We start from the raw sequence: 23,925 nt of genomic DNA, 5'->3' as shown, positions 1-23,925 counted from the left end.
CACAGCATCAAAGGCATCGTATGCTAAACACGTGGTGCAATTTTTTTTTAAAAAAAGGCAATCGTGTGAAAAGTGCTTCAATTTTTTAAAGATCTCATTTCCTTAAAGAATGCTATAGTGAAAAACAAGGAAGTGGTTTTTTAGCAATGCATTTGGAATGATTCACGCACACACAGATGCGCAAATGCTTCTTTGACTAAAACATACCCACCCTGCTCCCGATGCCATGGAAAAATGTTCCAAGGCAACAAACATACTTCAAGCTTTGCAAAATGGAATACAAAAGGTACAGTAATGGAAAACAAAATTTGCCCAATAATTAAACCCTTTAAGATGAACTCACAAGTCACTTTCTAGAGAACAATATGGTTGGGAAGGTGGCCAAAGCCCAATTTAGCCAGGGCTTGTTTCTTCTCTTTGATTTTGCAGATAGATGCCCTCCCCCCACCATCTGAAAGCATTAATGAATTTGTAATTTAAGAAAGCCTGGAGGAAAAAAAAACACACACAATGATATACTGTATAAGACCGTGATGGTGAACCTATGGCGCCTATGGAACCTATATTTGGTGGCACATCAGCACCGGCGCGCACCATTCCCAGGCTTCAGGAAAGACTCCGGAGGTTGGGGAGGGTGAAAAATGGCGCCATAGGGCCAACAGGAAGTTGGAAATGATCTGTTTCCATGGGCCTCGGGGGGGGGGGCGGCTGGGGGAGGATGTTTTCGCCCTCCCCAGGCTTCAGGAAAGTCTCCAGAGCCTGGGGAGGGGATTGCACATGCATGTGCAGGGGGGCAGGCACATGGGCAGGTGGGTGGGGAGATTGAATGGGCACACACATGTGTGCAATAGTACTCACGGGTGCAATTTTGGCACATCATAAGAAAAAAGTTAGCCATCACTGGTATAGGATGTTTGTTACAATCACCTTTGATTTTTTTTAAAAAATGAATTGGCTGTAACAAATAGATCTGATCTCAAGATCTCCAATCTTTGTTTAATCTAACTCTTATGCTGCTGAATTCAGCATTAAGCATTCTATTGTATTTTAATAAAATATATAAAATTCATAGAGAAGGAAACCAATTTGTACACTGTGAGAAAATGGGTGAGGAGTAAAATGATATCGTTGCTGTTTATGTGATGAGCAGAATAATCCTATACGTGCTTACTCAAATCCCATTTTATTCCATGGTCTTCCCTCTTTAGGGAGTATATTTAGGATGGCAACCTAAAGCTACTACATAAGCTTGCATGCTTTGAAGTAAACGAGAGTGCAATCTGTTTACAAGACCTAGGAAAGTATTGTTTCTGCTTCCCAAATTTTCCCGGCCATCATTCTGGATACCATTATTACCCCCAAAACCTGCAATTGTAGTGCCTGGAGGGGACAACATACCCAAACTAGATAGAGAGATGATGGAGGGAGAGTAGGAGATAAATAATTTCTAGAATTCTCCATGCAAGGTTCTAGAAGATTCGTGTGAAATTTAGCTAGCTTGAACCAGAGAAAAAAAAGAAATCAGTGAATTCTTTCATCAGCGTATACAAACAGCTGCTAGGTGCTCCTTTTGATCTAGATCAACATCCTGGAGAGCAAATTGAGGAGAAAATGGATACACACTTGGATGTCCATAACAGATGAACAGCCACTCTGATCCAGGAAGAGCTTAATACACACTTTGTATCTCTAGCATATATGGATGCATATTTGGCTCAGAAGAACATGGTTGGCTATGACTTGGTCCTTCTACTGGCTCTCAGGCTCTTTAGACTTTTTCCATCACTCCCCGAGGCAAAGTCTGGGGAGAATGCAGCTCCATTGATTGCCTCCTGCGAACTTCACGCTCTTCCCAGTCCTCTTCTGGCTCATAGCCTTTGAAGATTGCTAGCCTCTCTGACAGAGTCTTTCTGTGAGGGAAGAAAGCATAATTGTAGAGCAAGGAAGCCACCACTGCTCCAACCATGGGACCCAGCCAGAAGACCTGCGCATGGAAATGACAACATGAGAGAGACTCAGAAGCTGGTAAGACAGCATGATTACTCTTGGTTAACACACACAAAAACCAAAATAGCAATAGCAATTACAGTATATACCACCCCATAGTGCTTTACAGCACTCTCTGAGCAATTTACAATGTTAGCACATTGCCCCCAACAATCTGGGTCATTTTATAATCATGTCTGTACTTATCTGTTATCTAATTCAGGCTTGACAAAAAAAAAAAAAAAAATGAAAGCGGAGTCAATCAGGATCCAACTCACGGCTGTGGGCAGAGTCAGACTGCAATACTGCATTCAAAGCACTGTGCCACCATGCCACTCCCAAAGACAATTTTTTTCCTTCTCCTTCTAGTTTTTATTTTATTTTATTTTTATTAAATATGTTTGCTGCCCATCTCACCATTTTTGAAGGCTTCTTTCTACTCATTTCTCCAAATCACTCGCCTTCCTAGGTTTCTCCAGCATTTACAAAGCCATATTTATTGGCAATTCCTGATAACGTTTCATCCTTGCATCTCAAATTCCTTCTCTGTGACCTCCAAACCTTCCTGCTTGTCCTGAGATATGAGTAACTTGATCTATAACAGCCAGAGATCCTTCTGCTCATAATTCAGCTCTTGGTGACAATGGGGCAGCTAAACTAATGATTATTAGTTAATCTATATATAATAAGGCAAGTACCACTCACTTATCCCAAAATCTCCTGAACCGTAAAGTCTACAAACTTGAAATTTGGCAAATATGTTCCTCTTGGCTTCTAGGTGCTCGCTAAGATAGGATTTTTCAAAATGACCATCAGATCATTAGTATTTCTTATACAGTAATTAACATGCTCTGATGCTAAAGAGTTCTACTCCCCCTCCCCACCTGAAAAGAACTCTCTTCCAACTGCCAGTTGCCTCACATTCTGTTACCTCAGTTCAAACTGGCAGACGTTCCACTCCTTCACTCAGGAGCAATCCAGGGCTCCTTCCAGTACTAAACGTTGGTACCTCACCAAAATGTCTACGCCTTCCACCTATGAAACTGCTTCCGGACTCAAGGTGGTGGGAGCGATATTCCCTTATGCATTTCAATCTCCAATCACCACTGAGTCAATGGATTGTGAACTGAATTTCTCCTGTATAGCCCAATTACATAGTTTCGTCGTGAAGCATGGGTATTCAGCTACTAGTCCTTAGTATATGGCAATTCTAATCAGTATACAACTCCTCATCACAGTGGTTTTTCAATCTGATTCCAATCCAAGAAACTTCATACAATTATCAGACATTTCTCATCAAGGAAATCTGGTATGAAAGTTTCTGTGCAAAGTATATTCAAGCAAGGGGCAATGGGATTTATAGTTAAGCCCTTCATTTGGAAAGCACCAGTTTGAGGAATGTGGACTATACAGAGTGCCAAAGTGTATCCAATGTATTACTGGAAAAGCAAACGAGGTATTATTTCCTATTATTCAGACGTCAGTGTTGAGTTATTTCATACTTTCCAACTAAAGCAACATAACTAAGATGCTAATAGTACAGTTCCTTTGGTGGGGAGTTCATGGACAACTGCCAAAGGATTTTGCTTCCTTCATTCTTTCACTTCATTGAATATGAATGTTAAAAGTCTCCAAAAACATAAAACAAGAAACCCAAAGTCACATCCGGTAACAAACTGGCCTGAAACTGGTTGAAACAAGATCCTGAAACATGCACATAAAGCTGGAATGGGGTGCTAAACCATTGCCAAATCATTGAAACTTCTCATTAAAAAATGTGTGCCAATTGCAGCCTTTCTTGGAAGGGGAAGCTCTGCTTTCAATCATTCATACCTTAGTCCCTTCCTACTTTGACTATTGTTGTTGTTAGTTGTAAAGTCACATCCGACTCATAGCGACCCCATGGACAATGTTCCTCCAGGCCTTCCTGTCCTCTAGGCCATGGACAATGTCCTACTCTGACTATTTTTGTTGTTAGTTGTAAAGTCATGTAAAGTCATGTCCGACCCATTGCGACCCCATGGACAATGTTTCTCCAGGCCTTCCTGTCCTCTACTATCCCCTGAGGTCCACTTAAGCTCACACCTACTGCTTCGGTGACTCCGTCCAGCCACCTCATTCTCTGTTGCCCTCAATCTTTCCCAGCATTAGGCTCTTCTCCAGGGAGTCCTTCCTTCTCATTAGGTGGCCAAAGTATTTGAGTTTCATCTTCAGGGTGTGGCCTTCTAAAGAGCAGTCAGGGTTGATCTCCTCTAGGACTGACTGGCTTGATTGCCTTGCAGTCCAAGGGACTTGCAGGAGTCGTCTCCAGCACCATAGTTGAAAAGTAATGTAATCTAAATGGGGTTGTCCTTGAAGAATATTTCGAAGCTGCAGTTGGTCTACATGTAACAGTACTGCACCGTTTAGGATGCACCTGGTATTCCAGGTAGCATCTCTGCTTCATAAACTGCACTGATTTCCAATCTGCTTCTGGATACAATTTAAATTGTTAGAGATCACCTGTAAAGTCCGGCATGGCACTGAGCCAGATTATTCATGGCACTGCCTATTCTCAGTTATTTCCACATCCCAAAGGATCCAATAGCGTAGGCATACTCTGGATCCTTTCTCTGAAACAGCGCCATCTAATGGAATCTAGACAAAACTACCTTTCAGTTGTGGTGCTTGCCATCTCCAAGATCTGGATGGCCCGAGACTATTAGACATCTGCAAAGTCCTGAAGACTTGACTTTTCCTTCAGGCAAAGGAACATGTATGGTTCTGGCACTGTTATTTTATTATTTCTTCTTTTTATGTTTTGCTTTGTGAATTGCTGAGATCACAACAGTGAGATAGGCAGCAATATTGTAAGGTCCTGAAGACACGGTTTTGCCAGCAGGCATGGGGAACCCAGAGTAGGATGAAGCCCATAAAATGGCTGATTTGAATGTGTGTTGTCACCAAGGGTGTGTGAGGGTTTATTATTTTATTATTATTTTATTATTTTTATTTCTTTTGCATTGTGCTTTTGTCTGTAAGCCGCAGAATCTTTTGCACGCCGGACCAGTAGTAATGCCGGCAGGAACCCACCCCTGCATTCACCCCTCTGTATTCAATCATTCCTGTGCACAGGCATGAATAAACCAAGACAAACTTCAAGTCTAAGTGAATCTGGAGACCTTGGTAGCAGAGGTGGTATTCAGCAGGTTCTGACGAGTTCTAGAGAACCGGTAGCGGAAATTTTGAATAGTTTGGAGAAACTAACCCTAACCCTAACCCTAACCCTAACCCTAACCCTAACCCTTGACCGAAGATCGGTACACTCCTTCTATCTGGGATCCCCACCTATTCTCTGCCTCCCAAGTCCCAGCTGATCGGGAGGAAATGGGGATTTTGCACTAACCTTCCCCTGGAGTGGGGAGGGAATGGAGATTTTACAGTATCCTTCCCCTGCCATGCCCACCAAGCCACCAAGCCATGCCATGCCATGCCATGCCCATCAAGCCATGCCCACAGAACCATTAATAAAAAATTTGAATCCCATCACTGCTTGGTAGCCTTCTAATACTGTCGTGTCTCCTACATTAAACAATATATCCCATCCTTATCTTCCCATTCTGCTCCTCACTTCTATTGGCACATGGATGTGAGTTAGAGAAGAGGGAGACTGTATTCTGAGGAATCACAACCATGTTCCCTGGTGTGAAAAGAAGGGAAGAAAAGATGTTTATTCATCACATTCTTGGTCACACTTGGCTAGAGCAAGGACATGGATTGTGTGGAGTCTTCAGCTTCGGCCTCTAAGACCTGCTTCTTCTTACATAATTTCTTTGAGACTCAGCAATCCTAGTAAGGACTTGTTGGGGTAGGAAATCTTGATACTTCCCTCTAAGTAATTTTAGCAAACACAAAAAACAAAAACAAAAAACATTTTTCTCCATCATTAATAGGAAGAAAGAAAATGCAATTCCCCTTTTAAAAAATTCTGAGGGAAGAAAGGATATAAGCTTGGCTTGTTCCACAAGAAGTTAGAGAATATCTGTCTATGTACATATGAGATGTAGGAAGTTTACACCCGGCCCTCTCCTAGAAAAATGAAATATCGTAGGAAATACTGAAAAGCCAGAATATTATATTTCTCTGGATGTGAAAAGGGAGAAACATGTTTTAAAGACAAAGTAGCTCCCCTTTGTCAATGGGCCATTAAGATGCCCAAGCCAGTCTATTCTACATAATAAAGAGTTTGCCCCTTCAGCTTCAGGGTGATGGGATCAAGGCATGATAGTATAAGCCCTTTACCCAACTCACCACATGGCATCTGAGAACTCAACCAAACCTGGACTCAGCCTAGAGAGTTGCCCCTGCATGGCCCCATGGAAGTCTGACAACCATACACTATGTTTTCTGGTTTGCGGTGAGTAGAAAATCCCATTATTCCAAGTGTTAGCATTGCACTGTGTTTGAAATTAAAGAAAATATGTTACCCAATGGTGGTCAAATTCACCAAGAATCACAGCAGGGGCAAAAGATCTAGCAGGATTCATGGAACAGCCAGTGTAGTAGATCTATGTAGAAAAAAAATAGGATGAAATTAGTGATATATATGAGTCAAACGATGAAGGATGGAGGCTGGATGAAGGCTGTTACTGAAGGATACAGAACATAATCTCATCTGCTGATCCGCTATGAGTTGATGTGGGGAGGTGGCACGTTTTTTGTCTGCCCAATCTAGGGCTGAAAGAGTCCTTCCAATGTCATCCAGCCAGCTTCCGTATCTAAGAGTGGACTACTGCCTGAGCTTTAGTTATTCATTTATTTTTCACATTTTTCTACTGCCCATCTCTCTCAGAGTTTTGATGCTTATGGTCAGCACCTTAACTACTATACCACACTGCCCTGTGTGTGTGCATGTACATGTGTGCGTGTGTGTGCATGTGTTTTATGTGTGCATGTGTAGTTAATAGTAGAAAGAGATTGGATTAGACTAGTGGCCCCCAACCTTTTGGGCACCAGGGACTGGTTCTGTGGAGAGAGGTTTTTCCGTGGCTGGGAGGGGACATGATTTTGCATACTGCCAGCATCCTGCAGATCGGGCTTTGCTTTCTTGTGTGGCCCAGTTGTTAGAATGCCATGGCCTGGTGCCGGTCCACAGACCGGGGGTTGGGTATACCTGGATTAGATAATCTCCAAGATTAAGGTGAGCAGACGTCCCGCTTTTGGCGGAGCAGTCCCGATTTTTAATAATTTGTCCCGCATTCCGCGGCATTTTAAAAATGTCCTGATTTTTGGTAAGGTGCATGGCCGTGCACGTGGCAAGAAAACACCGTGCAGCAGTTTGCAACTGCCGTGCAGTGATTTCTACTGTCACAGGCTCCGGAAGCAGGGGAGGTCCTTTGCAGGCGGCTAGAATGGGCCGCCTGCAAAGGACCTCCCCGGACTTGTTTTGATGAGCGCGAGGTGACTGACGGTAGTTTGCGCCGGCCGCGCCTGCTCAAACTAGTCACCCCGTGTTCAGCAAAGCAAGCCTGGGGAGGTCCTTTGTGGGCAGCCAGTCCTAGCCGCTTGCGCTTGGCACTGCAGCTGAAGTGAACCCCCAAAGCCCCCGCCGCCACTAGAATAACTGCTGTTGCCACCACCATCACCACCACCACCTCCTCCTCCTCCTCCTCCTCCTCCTCCTCCTCCTCCAACAGCATCACCACATTTGCTGCCCGGTGCTGCGGCTGAGGTGAAGCCGCCAAAGCTCCTGCTGGCACCCCTGCCATGGCAGCAGCACCTCCCCCTCCACTCGGAGCACCTGAGTTGGGCCCCGCGTTACCCCTGCCCCCTCCTCCTCCGCCGTGCTTTTGAACAAAACACCTCATGGCTTCTCAAAAGCACGGCGGAGGAGGAAGAGGTGGCAGGGATAACGTGGGGCCCAGCTCAGATGCTCCGAGCAGATGGGGTGGCGCCGCCACTGCTGCCACGGGCGGAGGCGCCAGAGGGAGCTTTGGCAGCTTCACCTCAGCCGCAGCGCTGGGCAGCAAATGTGGTGGTTCTGTTGGAGGAGGAGGAGGAGGAGGCAGCAGTTATTCTGGTGGCAGCGGAGGCTCTTCTGAATCTTCAGTGGCAGCCCTACCCCTGGTGAAAAAAACCAAAGATGGAGCAGATCCACGCAGATGATGTCACCGCAACATGACTGGAGGAGGAATTCTGGGAGTTGAAGTCCACAAGTCTTAAAGCTGTCAGGTTTGAAGACCCCTGGGGGGGTTTCCCTAAAGGGTTAGGGGTGCAAGGGTCTTGTAACTTGACAGCTTTAAGACTTGCACACTTCAATGCCAGAGTTCCCGAGCCAACATGACTGGAAGAGGAATTCTGGGAATTGAAGTCCACAAGTCTTAAAGCTGTCAGGTTTGAAGACCCCTGGGGGTTTTTTCCCTAAAGGGTTAGGGGTGCAAGGATATTGTAACTTGACAGCTTTAAGACTTGCATGCTTCAATGCCAGAGTTCCTGAGCCAACATGACTGGAGGAGGAATTCTGGGAGTTGAAGTCCACAAGTCTTAAAGCTGTCAAGTTTGAACACCCCTAGGTTTTTTTCCCCTAAAGGGTTAGGAGTGCAAGGATATAGACCAAATTTTTAATCAAGAACACCCCACCCCCCGGGTCAATGGTGTCCCGCTTTACCAATGTTAAAATCTGGTCACCTTATCCAAGATCCCTTTCAACTGTTATATACTTCGATTCTTTATGGAAAAATATCTGGGTTAAAATCTCAATTCAACTTGAAACTGATAGAAATATCTTGGATTGTTGATTTACTGCACAGCTTTATATAACAGGATTTCTAATGAGGATAAAAATGAGAGAGAGAAAATCCATGTCTGTTGCTCCAAAGCGTTAGGTAAATTAATGTATGTAGTCAGATCTTTTGACAGTTTTCTTTTCCCTTATTTGTTTTTTTCCTGAGAAGAAAATAGCAGTGATATATTTGGATGAAGCAAATGATCTGAAGACCTTGAATACAGTTTAATTCAGCACAATGGCGTTAATGAAAACTGACTAACGGTAAGGAACACCATATAAATATGTGTCCAAAGCATCACTGAGACTGGGCAATCAGCAGAAAATGAGGAAGAATGAAAAGCAAGGGTGAGTAAAACTGGAGGGGATAAAAAAGTTTTAGATTTCAAGACGAGGCAAAATAATCAGAAAAAAAAATTAAAGTCTAATCACTCAGGAGAAGGACAGGATTGAATCAAAAAATTAACATATACTTGAATGATTGGCCTATCTATGAACATGATTTTATGCTGGGTAATTATATGAATATCTCTGAATGTCAGTATGGTGTCTTTAAAAAAAGAAGCTTGCATGCTTCTATTAAAACCAACATTTACTGTACTATTTTTTCAAGTAAAAATCATGTTCTATTAGACTTGTCATTCTCCTATGGCTTATCTTGCTATCTGTAAATAGCAATAGCATTTAGACTTATCTACAGCTTTGTAGTGCTTTTATAGCCCCCCTCTAAGCGGTTTACAGAATCAACCTATTGCCCCCAACAATCTGGGTCCTCATTTTACCCATTTCGGAAGGATGGATGGTGGAGTCAATTTTGAGCTGGTCAGATTTGAACTCTTGGCAGTGGGAATACAAAGTTAGCCTGCAATACTGTATTCTAACCACTGCGCCAGCATGGCTCATGGTGGCAATAAAGCCAGGATAGCAAAAGAATATACAGTGGGATACTTGTTGGTAAAATGAGAGGACAATATCCTTCCTTGTAGCTACTTTTAAACCTATAAAATCTACTGCAGAGGACTGGAATAATCTTCATGGGGAATTTTTTGAAAGTACAGGTTGTTCTTGACTTATCCATTGATATAGCGACTGTTCAAAGTTACAACGATATTGAAAAAAGTAACTTTTTTCATTTGTCACATGATGATTGCAGCATTCCCATGGGCATATGACCTAAATTCAGATGCTTGGCAACTGGTTCATATTTATATGACAGTTGCAGTGTCCCGGGGTCATGCGATCAACTGTTTCAATCTTCTGACAAGCAAAGCCAATGGGGAAGCCAGATTCATTTAACAACCGGTGTTCCTAACAACTGCAGTGATTCACTTAACGACTGTGGCAAGAAAGGTTTTGAAATGAGGCAAAATTCACTTAACAGCTGTCTTGCTTAGCGATAGAAATTTTGGGCTCAGTTGTGGCCATAAATTGAGGACTCCCTGTAATTGGACAGAATTGGGAAAAGAGGAAGGAAGCCCTCTTGTGAAAGCAGAAAAGCCACATTTTATCACTGCTTATAACCACATGTCAGTGAGGGCAACCATTATGAGGACCACTGAACAGATTGATGCACTGAACTATTCAATTTGATCGCTTGTACTCGCTGATCTCGGCAAGTAGCTAAGGATGATTGAATCCCAACTGATGACAACATCCTCATAATAACATGTTCTCAGATTGGCTGCTGTCTAGAAAAAGGAGGGAGAAGCAACCACACAAACCCATTGGATCAGGATTCAATGAGTAGATTCCTTGTGTGTCCAATCACACACTTGGCCGATAAAGAATTCTATAGGGGGAGGGGGGGCGATCCATTAAAAAAACGCTCTGATTTTCAGCCATGAGAATCTTCACTGGAAAAGGGCCACTCCTTCAATGAGAAAACAGAGTTTTGTTTCGTGTTCATCTACTGAAGATGAATATGCTTGTGTTTCAGATGCATGTAATTCTCTAACATGGTTTGATGCTTTGATCACAGATATCTGGACACGTCCGATTCGACCAATCACCGTGATGGAAGATAATGCATCGGTGGTTTATATTTCTAAGTCACATTTCACAGGTTTTAGGTCCAGACACATTGACATTCGTTATCAAAACACAAAGCAATTAGTTAAGCAAGGTTTCGTTAAATTGCAATATGTATCTACACATGATCAAATTGCTGACATGCTCAACAAACCACTTCCAGCAGCTCAACACGAGTATCTGCGAAAGAAGATGTGCCTTATTTGATGATTTGATATCAGCCCAAGTGACAAAAGAAGGGGTGTCACTGCGTTAATTTGTTTGTCAATTGAGCTTCTATTCTGAGTTATACTGTACAACTGTTTTTCTTATCTGACAATGATTTACTGCGCATGTCTCCTAACACGTTACATAATACGTCACACATTCTTGTACTTTCTTTCTGATCTTTTGTTTGCCTGCCAAAGGAGGTGGGCAACATTGCTCTTGTCAGAATGTAAGAATTAGATAATAAGATTTATTTTTATTTCATATTAAAAGTTGCTTTCATTAGAACATGTTCTCGGGTTTTATTTACTGCTTATAGTAAATAAAACCCGAAAACATGTTCTAATGAAAACAACTTTTAATATGAAATAAAAATAAATCTTACAGTATAACTCAGAATATAAGCTCAATTGACAAACAAATTAACGCAGTGACATTCAACTCCAAAATTTGGGTTTTGTTGACAATATTATCATCCACCCCCTCCTAACTTTATTACATTTCAATTTAACATCCTTAATTTTGTGCAGCAATCTGGTTACGCACCCCAATGAGGTGACCCAGGACGACAGAGAAACCAATGGACAAAGCTGGGGATCCCAGATTGTCGGTCCTATTATCATCAGTGGAAGCAAAAATGCACAGGACCAATTGAAAAGTGAGGAAAATCTCCATGGCGACAGCTTGTCCTGATGTTGTGTTGTTTTGCACCTAGAAGAAAGCAGAAGAAGAGTAAAGCTCTTTTTCTGAAATCAGTTTGCGTTCATGACAGCTGAAACACTTTTTAAAACCCTTTTCAGGATTTAGTATGTTGAATACAGTACTGTGCTCTTGAAAATTGAATTTTTAAATTCATTTATGATTTGTTTATTTCTTCAACATATATAAAAGCCTATCTCACAATTGTGGTTCTGGATGGCCACATCAGGGTTGTGTTTGACCTTGGGGGATCAGGGTGAGTGTGGCCAGAGTGGGTGTGGCCAGTTCAACATCACTTGTATAGGGGGGCTCCTGTGGTGGCCCGAGCGCTTTGCCAGTGAAAACGGGCTCCTGAGCTCCATTTTCAGCTGTCACAGCTTCCTGCAACCCTCTGGCAGTGAAAACAGTTTTCGCTGGCAGAGGCACCATAGGCCAATCCTTTGCTGTTTCAAGAGCGGTCCCGCAGGCCAGATCTAACCACCCTGCGAGCTGGATCCGGTCCCCAGGCCTTGAATTTGATACCCCTGGCTTACAACATTAAAAAAAAAAGAAACTACAGAAAACCTTAATACAAACCCTAAAAAAGCAGGTGAGGAACCAAACCAAGATAACCACATCATGAGCTCTCACTAACATTATTATTACTAGTTAACATTAACTAGTATTCAGCAGGTTCTGACCAGTTCTGGAGAACTGGTAGTGGAAAGTTTGAATAGTTCGGAGAACCGGTAAATATATCACCTCTGATTGACCCCACCTCCATCTATTCTCTGCCTTTCGAGTTCCAGCTGATCAGGAGGGACTGAAGATTTTGCAGTATCCTTCCCCTGGAGTGGGGAGGGAATGGAGATTTTACAGTATCCTTCCCCTGCCACGCCCACCAAGCCACACCACACCACCAAGCAGAACACCCACAGAACCGGTAGTAAAAAAATTTAATCCCATCACTGCCTCACTGTCATTGATTCAATAATATATGACTTCCCTGAGGAGAAATAATTGAACTGAATAGATAAGATCTCTATTGTTTGTTTCTGTTGCCATTCCAACTGCAGTTTGATTACGTTTGAATGAATCTAATACCATTGGGGAAGTGGCATTCCAGTAATAGCAGATATTTTTTTTATCTGTGACACACCTAAGCAACTGAATATATCCACTGGGATCCACTTCAATGTTTCACAGTATCACACTTGGCCTTCATAGAAATGGTGACTCCACAATGTACCAAAGTTGCTGTTCAAAAAGCTTCTTGGTTTGAGGTGAACGTTTTCAAGGCAAAAAACCCAAGAAAGTCCAGTTGCCTTTTGAACAGCACCTTTGGGACAACCATGACCTGGACGATTGAGAATCTCCATAGATCTGTCTCCATAATGCAAGCCCGTAAAATCAATGATCCATCAATCAGAATGCAGCTCACTCATCTACTCTGGGTGGTGAAATATATGCTTCAAAGTCCTGATTTTTAGTGCCCTGCCCAGCACACAGCAAAGAGGCCAGTGTTATTTTATTTTTGGTGGTCCAGAGATTGTGTTTGATCATATTTGACTTGTGCATCTGGGTTTTGTTGTAACTCCCACTTGCTTGATCATTGAAGGAAGTGGCCTCACAGAAGCATTGCAGTAAACGATTCTCCTTTGGTCTGACCAAAGCATAGTACATAAAATTATCTGCTACAATATCCTACCTGTCAATGACTACTTCAGCTTCAACCACAACAATACATGAGCACACAATAGATAGAAACTTAAGGTAAACCGCTCCAAACTCGACTGCAGAAAATACGACTTCAGCAAGAGAGTGATCAATACCTGACTCTGAGGTGTCTTCCCCAAACCCCCAAAACTTTAACCTTAGTCTGTCTATTGTTGCCCTCACCCCATTCCTAGGAGGTCTGTAAGGGGGCGTGCATAAGCGCACCAATGTGCCTGCCATCCCTGTCCTAATGTTCCTTCTTATTCTTATCCATTTCATGTATTCATAATCATGTTTATACTTATATATGTTATCTAATACATGCTTGATGAAATAAATAAATAAACAAATAAAATAAATTAGGGAGTTTGTAGAAAAAAACCTCTATTTCTCTCAAGGGCTATATTCTTTTAAATAATCTCCTGGAGGCCGTGTGGTGCATGGGCTGAAGTTATCAGTAAGTTTGTCAAGAGCTAAATGTGGGAGGAACACCAATTCGTTCTTGGATGTCATCGTTTTCCTCTTTTTGATACCTTTTCTCCCTAAAGCCGAGTAGCTTTCTCTCCAGGGAAAGAGACAAATAACTAATAACTTCCACGGAGCAGGCTATGAGGAAGAGACAAATAACTATGACAGCAAAAACTGATCTCTTGCATTAAAAGTTAGGCTGAGGGCCATGAGAAAAATCGATTTTGCCTCTCCAAATGGCTTGTGAAATTCCATTAAGAGTTATCTCTAGGCTGTAACTTTGTTATCTGTAGAAAACATTACTGGAGAGTTTTAAAATGCAGCATCTGGTGCAGGTGTGTCCGCAGGAGGGTAAAAAGCTAAGATGGTGAGTATGACTGCAATTAAAGTCCTACCCTTGCACATTAAAAGAGGTATGGCTTTGATTGCATAGTTATAGCAATCGTCTTAACTTTTTAAATCCTCCCTGTGGTTGCCCTGATCCAGGGCTCCATAACAAAAACCAGTTGCTATAGTTGCCGTCCATAAGATGTATGCATAATTCATGCTTTCAAGGAGCATTTCTCTCCCTCCTTCAAGTGCAATTCCTGTGGTTTGGGTTGGAATCTCATTAGGCAAGTAAACAGAGCCCATGGGGAAGAAAAGGTAACACAGAGCATCGCATCAGCATATATTTTTTCTTGACATGGTAATCTATCTTGATAGGCATTTCGCATTGGAGGGCTTTTCAAAGCTGCATGCTTTTTTTTTGCCTCATTTGACTGAGAAGCACATGAATCTCAAAACGGTACTATGACATCTTTCATCAAAAAGCTGACATGGTAGGTGTGATTAATTATAGTATAGTGTACTTATTTATAAAGAGGCAAATGGAGGAAGGCCTCCCACATACCCACTTATCAGCTCTATTTATAATATCTTTGCCTTTTGCATGAAATTCTTAACCGGGCTGAACCGGGAGCAATCCACCTCTGCTCTAAGTCTATGTAAGGAGCAACACAGTGAGATATTCTCCTTTATTAGGTAGTTTGTATTGAACCTGGAAGTTATTATCCTGTTTCCCCAAAAATAACACCTCCCTGGATAATAAGCCCAATTGGGCTTTTGAGTGCATGTGCTAAAATAAGCCCTCCCCAAAAATATTGCAACACAGCAGCAGCCATGAGGTGACCATGCTCGCCGCCTCCTGCACCTCAAAAATAATAAAACCAGGCCCAAAGGGAGGGACCATTAAAACATCAAGATAAAGAAATTACCATTCTTAAGCAAATTCCGAAAAAAAATCAGAGAAAGAAGGAGGAAGTATTCCTCCTTATCCAAGAAACTATACAATAAAGGAGTTTGGTTTAGATGGCTATTGCCAGAGGGAATGCTGATTTTCTGGGAGGGAAACAGAATTAGAATTAACACAGTGGAAGAGGCTGAAGCCTTCACTAAAAAACATTTTTCTCTCCTAGAGGATGAAAATAAGGGAGGTGGTGAAAAATGCAGCAATGTACAAGATATGGGGGAGGGGGGGCGTGGCTCCATCTGGGGACAGGGAGGAGGGACCAATATCAAAAAGGCTCAGATCACAAAAATAAATGTATTTGAAATATTATTGTAATTGTTGATATACTAGAAAGTGACAAAGAATGAGATGATTGAACACATGATTGATATAATGTAAGAATTCTGTTTATGCTTATCTTTTAAATGTTGTTTTCAAAATTGAAAAAAATTGTGAGGTTTGGAGGGACTTCTACCACTAGCACGGGAGCTGCCAAAATTTTTTATGCACCTTTGTACCCTTTCCTCATAAATGTTTTAAAAAACCAAAAAATTTTTCCCTTTAAAATAAAATCTGCCCGAAAATAAGGCCAAGCGCTTATTTGGGGGGGGGGGGGGAGAAAATAAGACCCTGTCTTATTTTGGGGGAACTACAGGCTCTATGTGAAGGACCCCAAGGTAAAGCAATTCCATGGGGGTATTAAGTTAAGGAAGATCTGGTAGTTGTACATCTGTTTTATCATAATTGATCTTTCTCTTGATCTAATGGAAACCTGTGGTAAACTAAATTTCTGTCTGGGGGATATTTATTGTCATGCAAAGACTTTCAACCTCTCTGTCTGGCTTGTAGAATGCTCTTTTTATGGTCTTTTTTTTCAGCCTCTTCGTATAAGATCATTTCCCCTTTTTTCTCTGGAGGTTATAGTGTGTGAGTGTGTGTGTGTGTGTGTGTGTGTGTGTGTGTGTGTGTGTGTGTGTTATATCAGAGGTGTCCAATCTTGGCAACCTTAAGACTTGTGGAATTCTTGTTTATTTTCTGTATCCATTAAATGTTCTTGTCTGTGTACTTATTCATTGTGTGTACAGTGTCACTTTTCTTCAGACCTAAAAGTGGCATACGGTATTCTCAGTTTACACCCACTCTTGTGTATCTACCCACACCTTTGCAAGGAAGGTAAGTTGGAGGATGGAACTGGCTTATTAGATCATTTCATGGCTTGTGAGTTAGTTATAGTTGTACTATTAATCTAGAACCAAGTATTAGTGTACTTTTCTAACCACTGATGTTCTTTCTCATTCTTTTCCCCCTCAAAGGTCCACAAAGGGCAGCATAATCTTAAAGAATGAACTAAATATAACAGCTAAATATATTTATTTTCATAGCTTCACACCATAGTAGTATCATGACATTTTCCTTTTGTTAATGCCAGTAAATTAAAATACATTTCTATAGAGTCACAAAAAGTTACAACAGAGTCAACTAACTTTACCTAGTCACTCTTGATGTTGTATATCTTTGTTGCTTGATTGAGACTATACCAAATGAAGAATATTCTCAAAACTCAGCTGAAACACCTAGTTGTTGAGCTGCAATATTAAGGGATCATGATAGTTAAGTTTGAATTACTCTCATACCTCTTTGCAAATCGGGCCTAGGTTTAACATTTTTATTGGGTTGTAAAATAAAATAAGACATAAAATATGAAAATAAATATCATACATCTGACCAGCCAGATTAAAACAAAAGAGCCAGTATCCAAGTAGGTCTTTTTATTATGTTCAGTCATTTAAGTATTTTTATGTGCATTTAAGTGCAGATAAAAATCTGATTATTGTTTCAATGTTACTGGCATTTACAAATCAGCCTGTGGCAGAGATCTATTCTGCTGTATCTTACACAAGATTTTGGCAAATAAAAATGCAGCTGACAATGCTAAAAATGGCAGAGGGAATTGTCTCATCTTTGAAGAATGCCTATCAGATTACCCAACTGAATGTGCATGTAGATTATACTTGTAAAAACCTAATTGTATAGAATTAGAAGTATGCAAACATTCCTGTTCTTCTTCTGCTTGTTGTAAACTCACCAATAATTATGCATTAATTTAATTCCCAATAGACAACTGTACTTTAATGGTTCTTGGAGGATGCCTTGATAGTCAACACATGTCTCCAGGGGCTTGTAAATTATTCCTGAGCTATATGACCTATGGAGTCTTCCTGCAAACAGCTCCAATAAATTATCTTAGTAATCTTATTAGAGTAAAGTGCCTTATTGGTCTTTCCCAAACTGATAAATTCCACATAAATTGAAGGGTTTCCAGAATTCCTAATCAACAAAGTTAAGAAGTCAAGCTAGCAGTACAAATAATTTTCATGGTGATTAATACGATCTTTTTCCAACACTAGCAATAGCAATTAGCAATAGCAATAGCACTTAGACTTATATACCGCTTCACCGTGCTTTTATAGCCCTCTCTAAACGGTTTACAGATTCAGCCTATTGCCCCCAGCAATTTGGGTCCTCATTTTACCAACCTCAGAAAGATGGAAGGCTGAGTCAACCTTGAGCCTGGTGAGAATCAAACTGCTGGCAGTCAGCAAAATTAGCCTGCAATACTGCATTCTAACCACTGCGCCACCATGGTTCTTTTCAATAAATTAGATATTGCTGGATATCACTAGTTCTTAAAAACAGAACAAAGTTTAATTAACTAGATGACACTGAGCTTGTCGATCAGAAAGGTCGGCAGTTTGGCGGTTCGAATCCCTAGCGCCATGTAATGGAGTGAGCTCCCCTTACTTGTCCCAGCTTCTGTCAAGTTCAAAAGCACGTAAAAGTGCAAGTAGAAAAATAGGAACCACCTTTGGTGGGAAGGTAATAGTGTTCCATGCCCCTTTGGCATTTAGTCATGCTGGTCACATGACCACGGAGACGTCTTTGGACAGTGCTGGCTCTTCAGCTTTCGTTTCGGAGATGAGCACCGCCCCCTAGAGTTGGGAACAACTAGCACATATTTGCGGGGGGGGGGGGGGATCTTTACCTTTACCTAACCTGCTTCTAACCAACAGGATCAGGGCAAACCTGGTTCCTTGTCGTTAGTATACAATATAAAAACACTTACAGAAAAGCATTTTGTCCCAGTTTCAGCAATCCTAATCTCCTGGCAATAGGGAATTACTGTACCAACATTTCCCCCACTTTGCTCACGTTGGATGGGCCAAATCTGGTTGGTGGAGGTGATCTTTAGTACCAAGCCATATAGGGCTTCATAAATAAGCCTTTAAATTGCACCCAGAGAAGTACTGCCGCCAATGCAGGGCATGTAGCCCAGGTGTTTTATGTTATCCTGTGCCAGTTAGCACAAGGGATACTGCAATTACAGTTTTTGGGTGGTCTCCACAAAGTGCATTGCAATGCATCAATCAGGTGTTGATGACAGCATGAGTTGCAGGTGCTAGCTCCTGCTCCAGCTTACAACTGGTACACTAACCAGAGTTGGGCAAACACTCTCCTGATCACAACATGTATCTGCCCACTCAGAAGTAGCCATGAATTCAGGAGGAGCCCCCCAAGTCACAGACCTCAGAGGCAATGCCATCCCTTCCAGAGACATCCCTGGAGTTCATAAAGATCTTGCAACCTCCTCCACCTACGTATTTAATTATTTAACTGTTTTATGTATGTATTTTACAACGCATTTTAGTGACTGTACACCGCCCCAAGTCCCTTTCGGGAGAGGGGGCGGTCTATAAATACGAATAATAAATAAATAAATAAATAAATCTTCAATGTACAACCAGCAACTCTGCCTTTAATGAATTCGACTCCATCTGCTTGATCCTATTCATGTCTTAACAGCGTCTAAACACGTGGACAAAACCTTGATTGCATTTTGAGTGTTGGCCAGGGTAGCAATATATAATTGGGTATCATGAACATATTGATGATACCAGTTCAAAGTCTCCCATTAGCTTTATGCGGATATTGAAAAGTTAACAGCAGAGGCTCAAAGTCTGCTGCGTGCCATACATCAAAGGCCACTGAACTGAAATTTCTTCCTCTAAGGCACAATGTCCTAGTCCCCAACCCTTACAAGTAGTCCAAAAATAGTCCAGGTTTGATGGTGTTGAAATCCACTAGAAGATCTAAAAGAGCCAGAAGGCACACACACGCATCTGCTAAATTCTAATCTAACGAAATAATCCACTAACATAACTAATGTGGTTTTTGTGCCATATCCATGCCTGAACCATGGGCAGATAATCCATTTATTTAAGGTTTTATACAGTTATTTTTCTACTATTGCCTCAAAAATTTCCCTAAAAAGGGAAGGTTGAAAACAGGTCAATAGCAGTCTAATTCATCTGGACCCAGGGAAGGCCTCCTAAAATACAGGTGCACTATAGCTTATTTCAAGACAGCAGAAACACACACACACACACACACACCTCTGCAACAAGACATTGGCTATCTCCTCAATCCAGTGATCACGCAGCTAGGAGGACAAAGATTCAGCCCAGAAGGGACAGGAGACAAACCGTAGCCACTTCATTGGTGTCCACAGGCCAAAAGGAAGACTTTGCAAGATATTGCCCTAATATTACTATGATCCCATCCCTCATAAAGACTGAAGACTTGAGCCAAATGACACAGTTGCCAGCTGCTAGTCAGGAGCACAAAATTCTAATAAATAAAGTTCTGGCTGACAGCTGGCCAATACAATAAGAGATCAGAAGCCACAGTCTTATAATATTACCATTTTAATTATGTTATCTATTTTTCTACGATCCCAGTTTTCTATTAATGACCAGCAATTTCAGAAATGGATAATATAATGCCCTTTGGCATTAGGGTGCCCACCTGTCATGCTAGTAACCTTGCTGGTTTAATGTTTAAAACTATTTCAATTTTATATATTAAAATATATAAAGGAAAAGTCTGCACACTGCGAAGTGCCTTTATTTCCAAGAAATACCCCTGGCTCTCTGGAGGCATTTGAAGAAAAAAAAGATGACTGCAACTCATTTTTTCCCCCTTGCCTAGAGAAGACCTTTCAGTGTTGGTAAATTGGGAGAGCCCATTCATGTGGGGTGGAGACGGGGGATTATGGGCTCATAGGAAATATCTTTAAATAATTATTATATCAGCCACGTAGATCTTCTAGTATTTGACACAGCACGTCAAAAGATACCAGGCCCTGGAGCTTATGAAACGGGCAAATGGGTATTTACAATGAGAAGGGAGGATCTGCAATATTTAAGCTGCCCAGGTGCCATTCTTTGCAATAATACGTGGCATCAGGAAGTACTTGATTTTTTCTGAACAAATAAATAAATAAATTGGCAATTGGGTAGCAATTTGTCATGCCAGCATCGACCTGGGCTTAGCACTGCTTTCACAGAGGAACTGGAATATGACAGGGAAACAAACTGCTTATCCCTTAATTAGCATATGGTTCTTATGGGAGAATAGAAACCAGAAAGGTTAAGCAAGGAGTAAGCTTTCAATGCTAGAAACATACAAAGATCATTGCTAGATTTGGAATCCATGTTGATAAATACATTATATTTATAATAACTAGCTTGCTCTAAAATGGATCAAAAAGACCTGTAGTAAAAGCTTACATGTCTTTTTTTTTGGTGATGGAATCTATGTATCTTAAATATCTAGATAGTGGTCAGGAAGATCTGTTGGTAGATTTTTGGATGATTACCAATACATCAGCCAAGTGATTTATCAATTAGAAAAACAAAATATATCCTTCCTCTTCTAAGTTAGGTTGCTAAACATCTGATCAGTTATGTCCATCAAGTCGCTGTTGACTCTTAGCAATCACATAGATTTTCTCTGTGATGACATGATCCGAATATAGTATTTCAGACCTTCCAATGATGCACTCATATTCTGCATCAGGTTCCAGAGAGTGGAAAGCAGAATTCTGGTGAAAATACAAAGTCTTGCAAGACTGAAATTTCCACTATCAGTTTAATGGCAGTTCTACCCAACAAGAAAGCACATGTTTCATTACTGGTATCTTTAGTTAAAATGGTGTCAGTTGGAAGAACTGGGTATGGGGGGACCCAGAAGGATGAGCTGGTCCAATAGCTGAGTACCCTTATCCCACCAGATCAAAGATTGCTATTTACCAACTCTCCTGCCTTGGAATTGCACAGTACGGTAAATCATAAGCAAACTGCCTATAGCTTAGCATGAATTGTGAACCATAAGCCACATATTGAGTCCTGCATAACATTAGACTATGATGAGTCAAGATAAAATCCAAATCCCATCCACCTCTTCTATGGGCCAATCATAGTAAAAATCTGGATAATTTCAAAAGCTCCAACTCTTTCCAACCATTTAGTGATAGTCCAGATTTTTGCAGTCTTGGTAACTATTATGCATGAGGTTTGGAAGAAAGGTACAATAAAAATCAGCAGTAATAGAAAGCAAGATTGCTGACCTCTTTCAACATAGATTTGCTTTCCTTTACCCGAGTTTCTCAAAAGGAAAGACTGTAATTCAGTAGAAGTGTATCTACTTTGCATGTAGAAACTGTTAGGTTGGGGGGGAAAAGGCGATCTATCGAATTAACATATCTTTCAACATACACATTACTGTTAGTATGACCAGTAGTAATATACTTCCTATGATCCATTGTGATGACCCAGAAAGCTGGAGTCCTTCAGCCCTTCCACTCCTAAAGACAGTAAAATCCTTACCCTGTTGATGGCCAAGCTGCCCCGAATATGAGGCGGCGTGATTTGATGCAAGAGGGCAGCCCCCGTCACAGCTCCTAGGATCTGTGCCACTATGTAGAAGATGGCCCTGAGGAAAGAGACTTGAGAGCCCACCAGGCAGGCCATGGTCACTGCGGGGTTAATATGGGCTCCGCTGACATGACCCACCGCTTGAACCAAGGTACCAATGGCCAAGCCAAATGCGAAGGAGATCTGGAGGACATTTGGTGGGCAAGCAGGCCAGTTCAGAGCTGAGCCCAGGCCGAAGAAGACAAAGAGGAGCGTGGCTAGGAATTCAGCAAGGATAGCTCGAGTGAAGGCCACAGAGCGGAGTTCCCACATCACGGATGACAATTGCACAGATCAGACTGGATTGAAACCTGTAGTTACACTTTTCCTTTCCAATGATGATACTGTATCCTGGAAAGATGGTGGGATAAAATCCGTTTGTATATGTGGACGTAGGCTTAGAGAAAGAGAAAGGGGTATACAGGTGTGTATGTGTGTATATATGTGTGCGAAGCAGGTAAAAGTTATTTAAATGGAGGTGGGGTTTGGAAATCTAATGCTTTTTCATTCCTGTTCCAGTTGAGTTGTTCCAGTTTAGACTCTGCCTCTACCTCTGATAAACTGAAAAATTAACATTTGCTAGTTTTTCCTTCCCATTAGAACTTAACCTTTAATTTCATACTTTCAAACATATTTGGCAGCATGGTGGGTTATTTTGACATTGCCTTTTTGACCTCTGCTTTCCTTAAAAAAAAAAAAAGCTAATAGTTTTTATCTGAATTTATTTCAAGTAATCTATTGGAATATTTTGTTTGTTTTTTGGCTTGGCTTTGAATTTCTAAGCAATGCCCAACAGTTGCACTTCTCTTGTATCATGTACTCTCGACTCTTTAGATCTCCCAGTATCTCTCATTATTAGCCATGCTGGAGCAGTGGTGAATTCTGGGGAACCATAATCTCTTCAGTCTGATGTGTCTAGAAGTATTGCATATACAGATGCAGGGCGAGGAAGGACTGGAATGTCCTCTTTCAAGGTCAGTGTCCATCTTTGGAATTTTCTAACAAAACGTATTCTTTCTGGAGCTCTTCCACAAACTTCTGCTAAGCTTCTGTATCTGCAATAGTATTCTTTAAAGGGGAGAAACATGATTACTTGGTCCCTATGGCATCAAGCAACTGCTATTTCAACTTTCCCGCAGTGCAATTCTCTACAATAGGAAGTCTCCAAATATCTGACAGCACCTCAGGCCTATTCATAGCAGTTTGGCATCCTTGACTTAATTTGTGATCTCACCACATTGGCACCTGCGCCTTCATCTGCTATGAATCTACCTTAAAGGTAAAGGTTCCCCTCGCACATATGTGCTAGTCGTTCCCGACTCTAGGGGGCAGTGCTCATCTCTGTTTCAAAACCAAAGAACCAGCGCTGTCCGAAGACATCTCTGTGGTCATGTGACTGGCATGACTAAACCCTGAAGGCGCACAGAATACTGTTACCTTCCCAACAAAGGTGGTTCCTATTTTCTACTTGCACTTTTACTTGCTTTTGAACTGCTAGGTTGGCAGAAGCTGGGATAAGCAACGGGAGTTCACTCCATTATGCGGCGCTAGGGATTCGAACCGCTGAACTGCCGACCTTCTGATCTACAAGCTCAGTGTCTTAGCCACTGAGCCACCGCGTCTCACTATGAATCTACCTTAGGTATGAACAAATTTTGTTCTGCCAGTAGCTGCATTTTCACAATAATATTCCCACGTGGATTGTATTTCATGCCAATGGTTGATAAATTTATAGAAAGATTTGAAAAGGGGATGAAAAGTGTATGAAGTTAAATTGAGGGTCTATTCCACACGTAGGGATGATGATCTGAATAATTATAGAACAATGTTTCAGTGAATATTTGCTTGCTCTTTCACTTCCATCTTCTAAAATTCCATCTCATAGTCCTTGCTGGATCATAATCTACTCTTACAATTATTAACCTCGGTTAGAACTTTAGTATTTGTAGCTTTAAGCGATGTGCTTTTTATGCTGTTTTTAAATTTGAAAATGTTCT

General features: G+C 41.4%; 1 protein-coding gene across 1 annotated transcript; it reads right to left on the bottom strand.

Annotated features, from left to right (window-relative positions):
- Positions 1-1,105: 1,105 nt before the first annotated feature.
- AQP2 (aquaporin 2) lies at positions 1,106-22,201 on the bottom strand (the record flags this gene model as incomplete). Its single annotated transcript, XM_081934878.1, has 4 exons — positions 1,106-1,984; positions 6,453-6,533; positions 11,531-11,695; positions 21,842-22,201. The coding sequence occupies 4 exons, from the start codon at positions 22,199-22,201 to the stop codon at positions 1,769-1,771; spliced, it is 822 nt and encodes a 273-aa protein (XP_081791004.1). The 3' UTR covers positions 1,106-1,768.
- Between the last annotated feature and the right edge of the window lie 1,724 nt (positions 22,202-23,925).

This window comes from Natrix helvetica (assembly GCF_964273705.1).
Source record: "Natrix helvetica genome assembly, chromosome: 1".
In the NCBI taxonomy this organism is placed as follows: Eukaryota; Metazoa; Chordata; class Lepidosauria; order Squamata; family Natricidae; genus Natrix; species Natrix helvetica.
The sequence above is the reverse complement of the archived record's forward strand: the minus strand, read 5'-3'. Positions and strand labels throughout refer to the sequence as shown.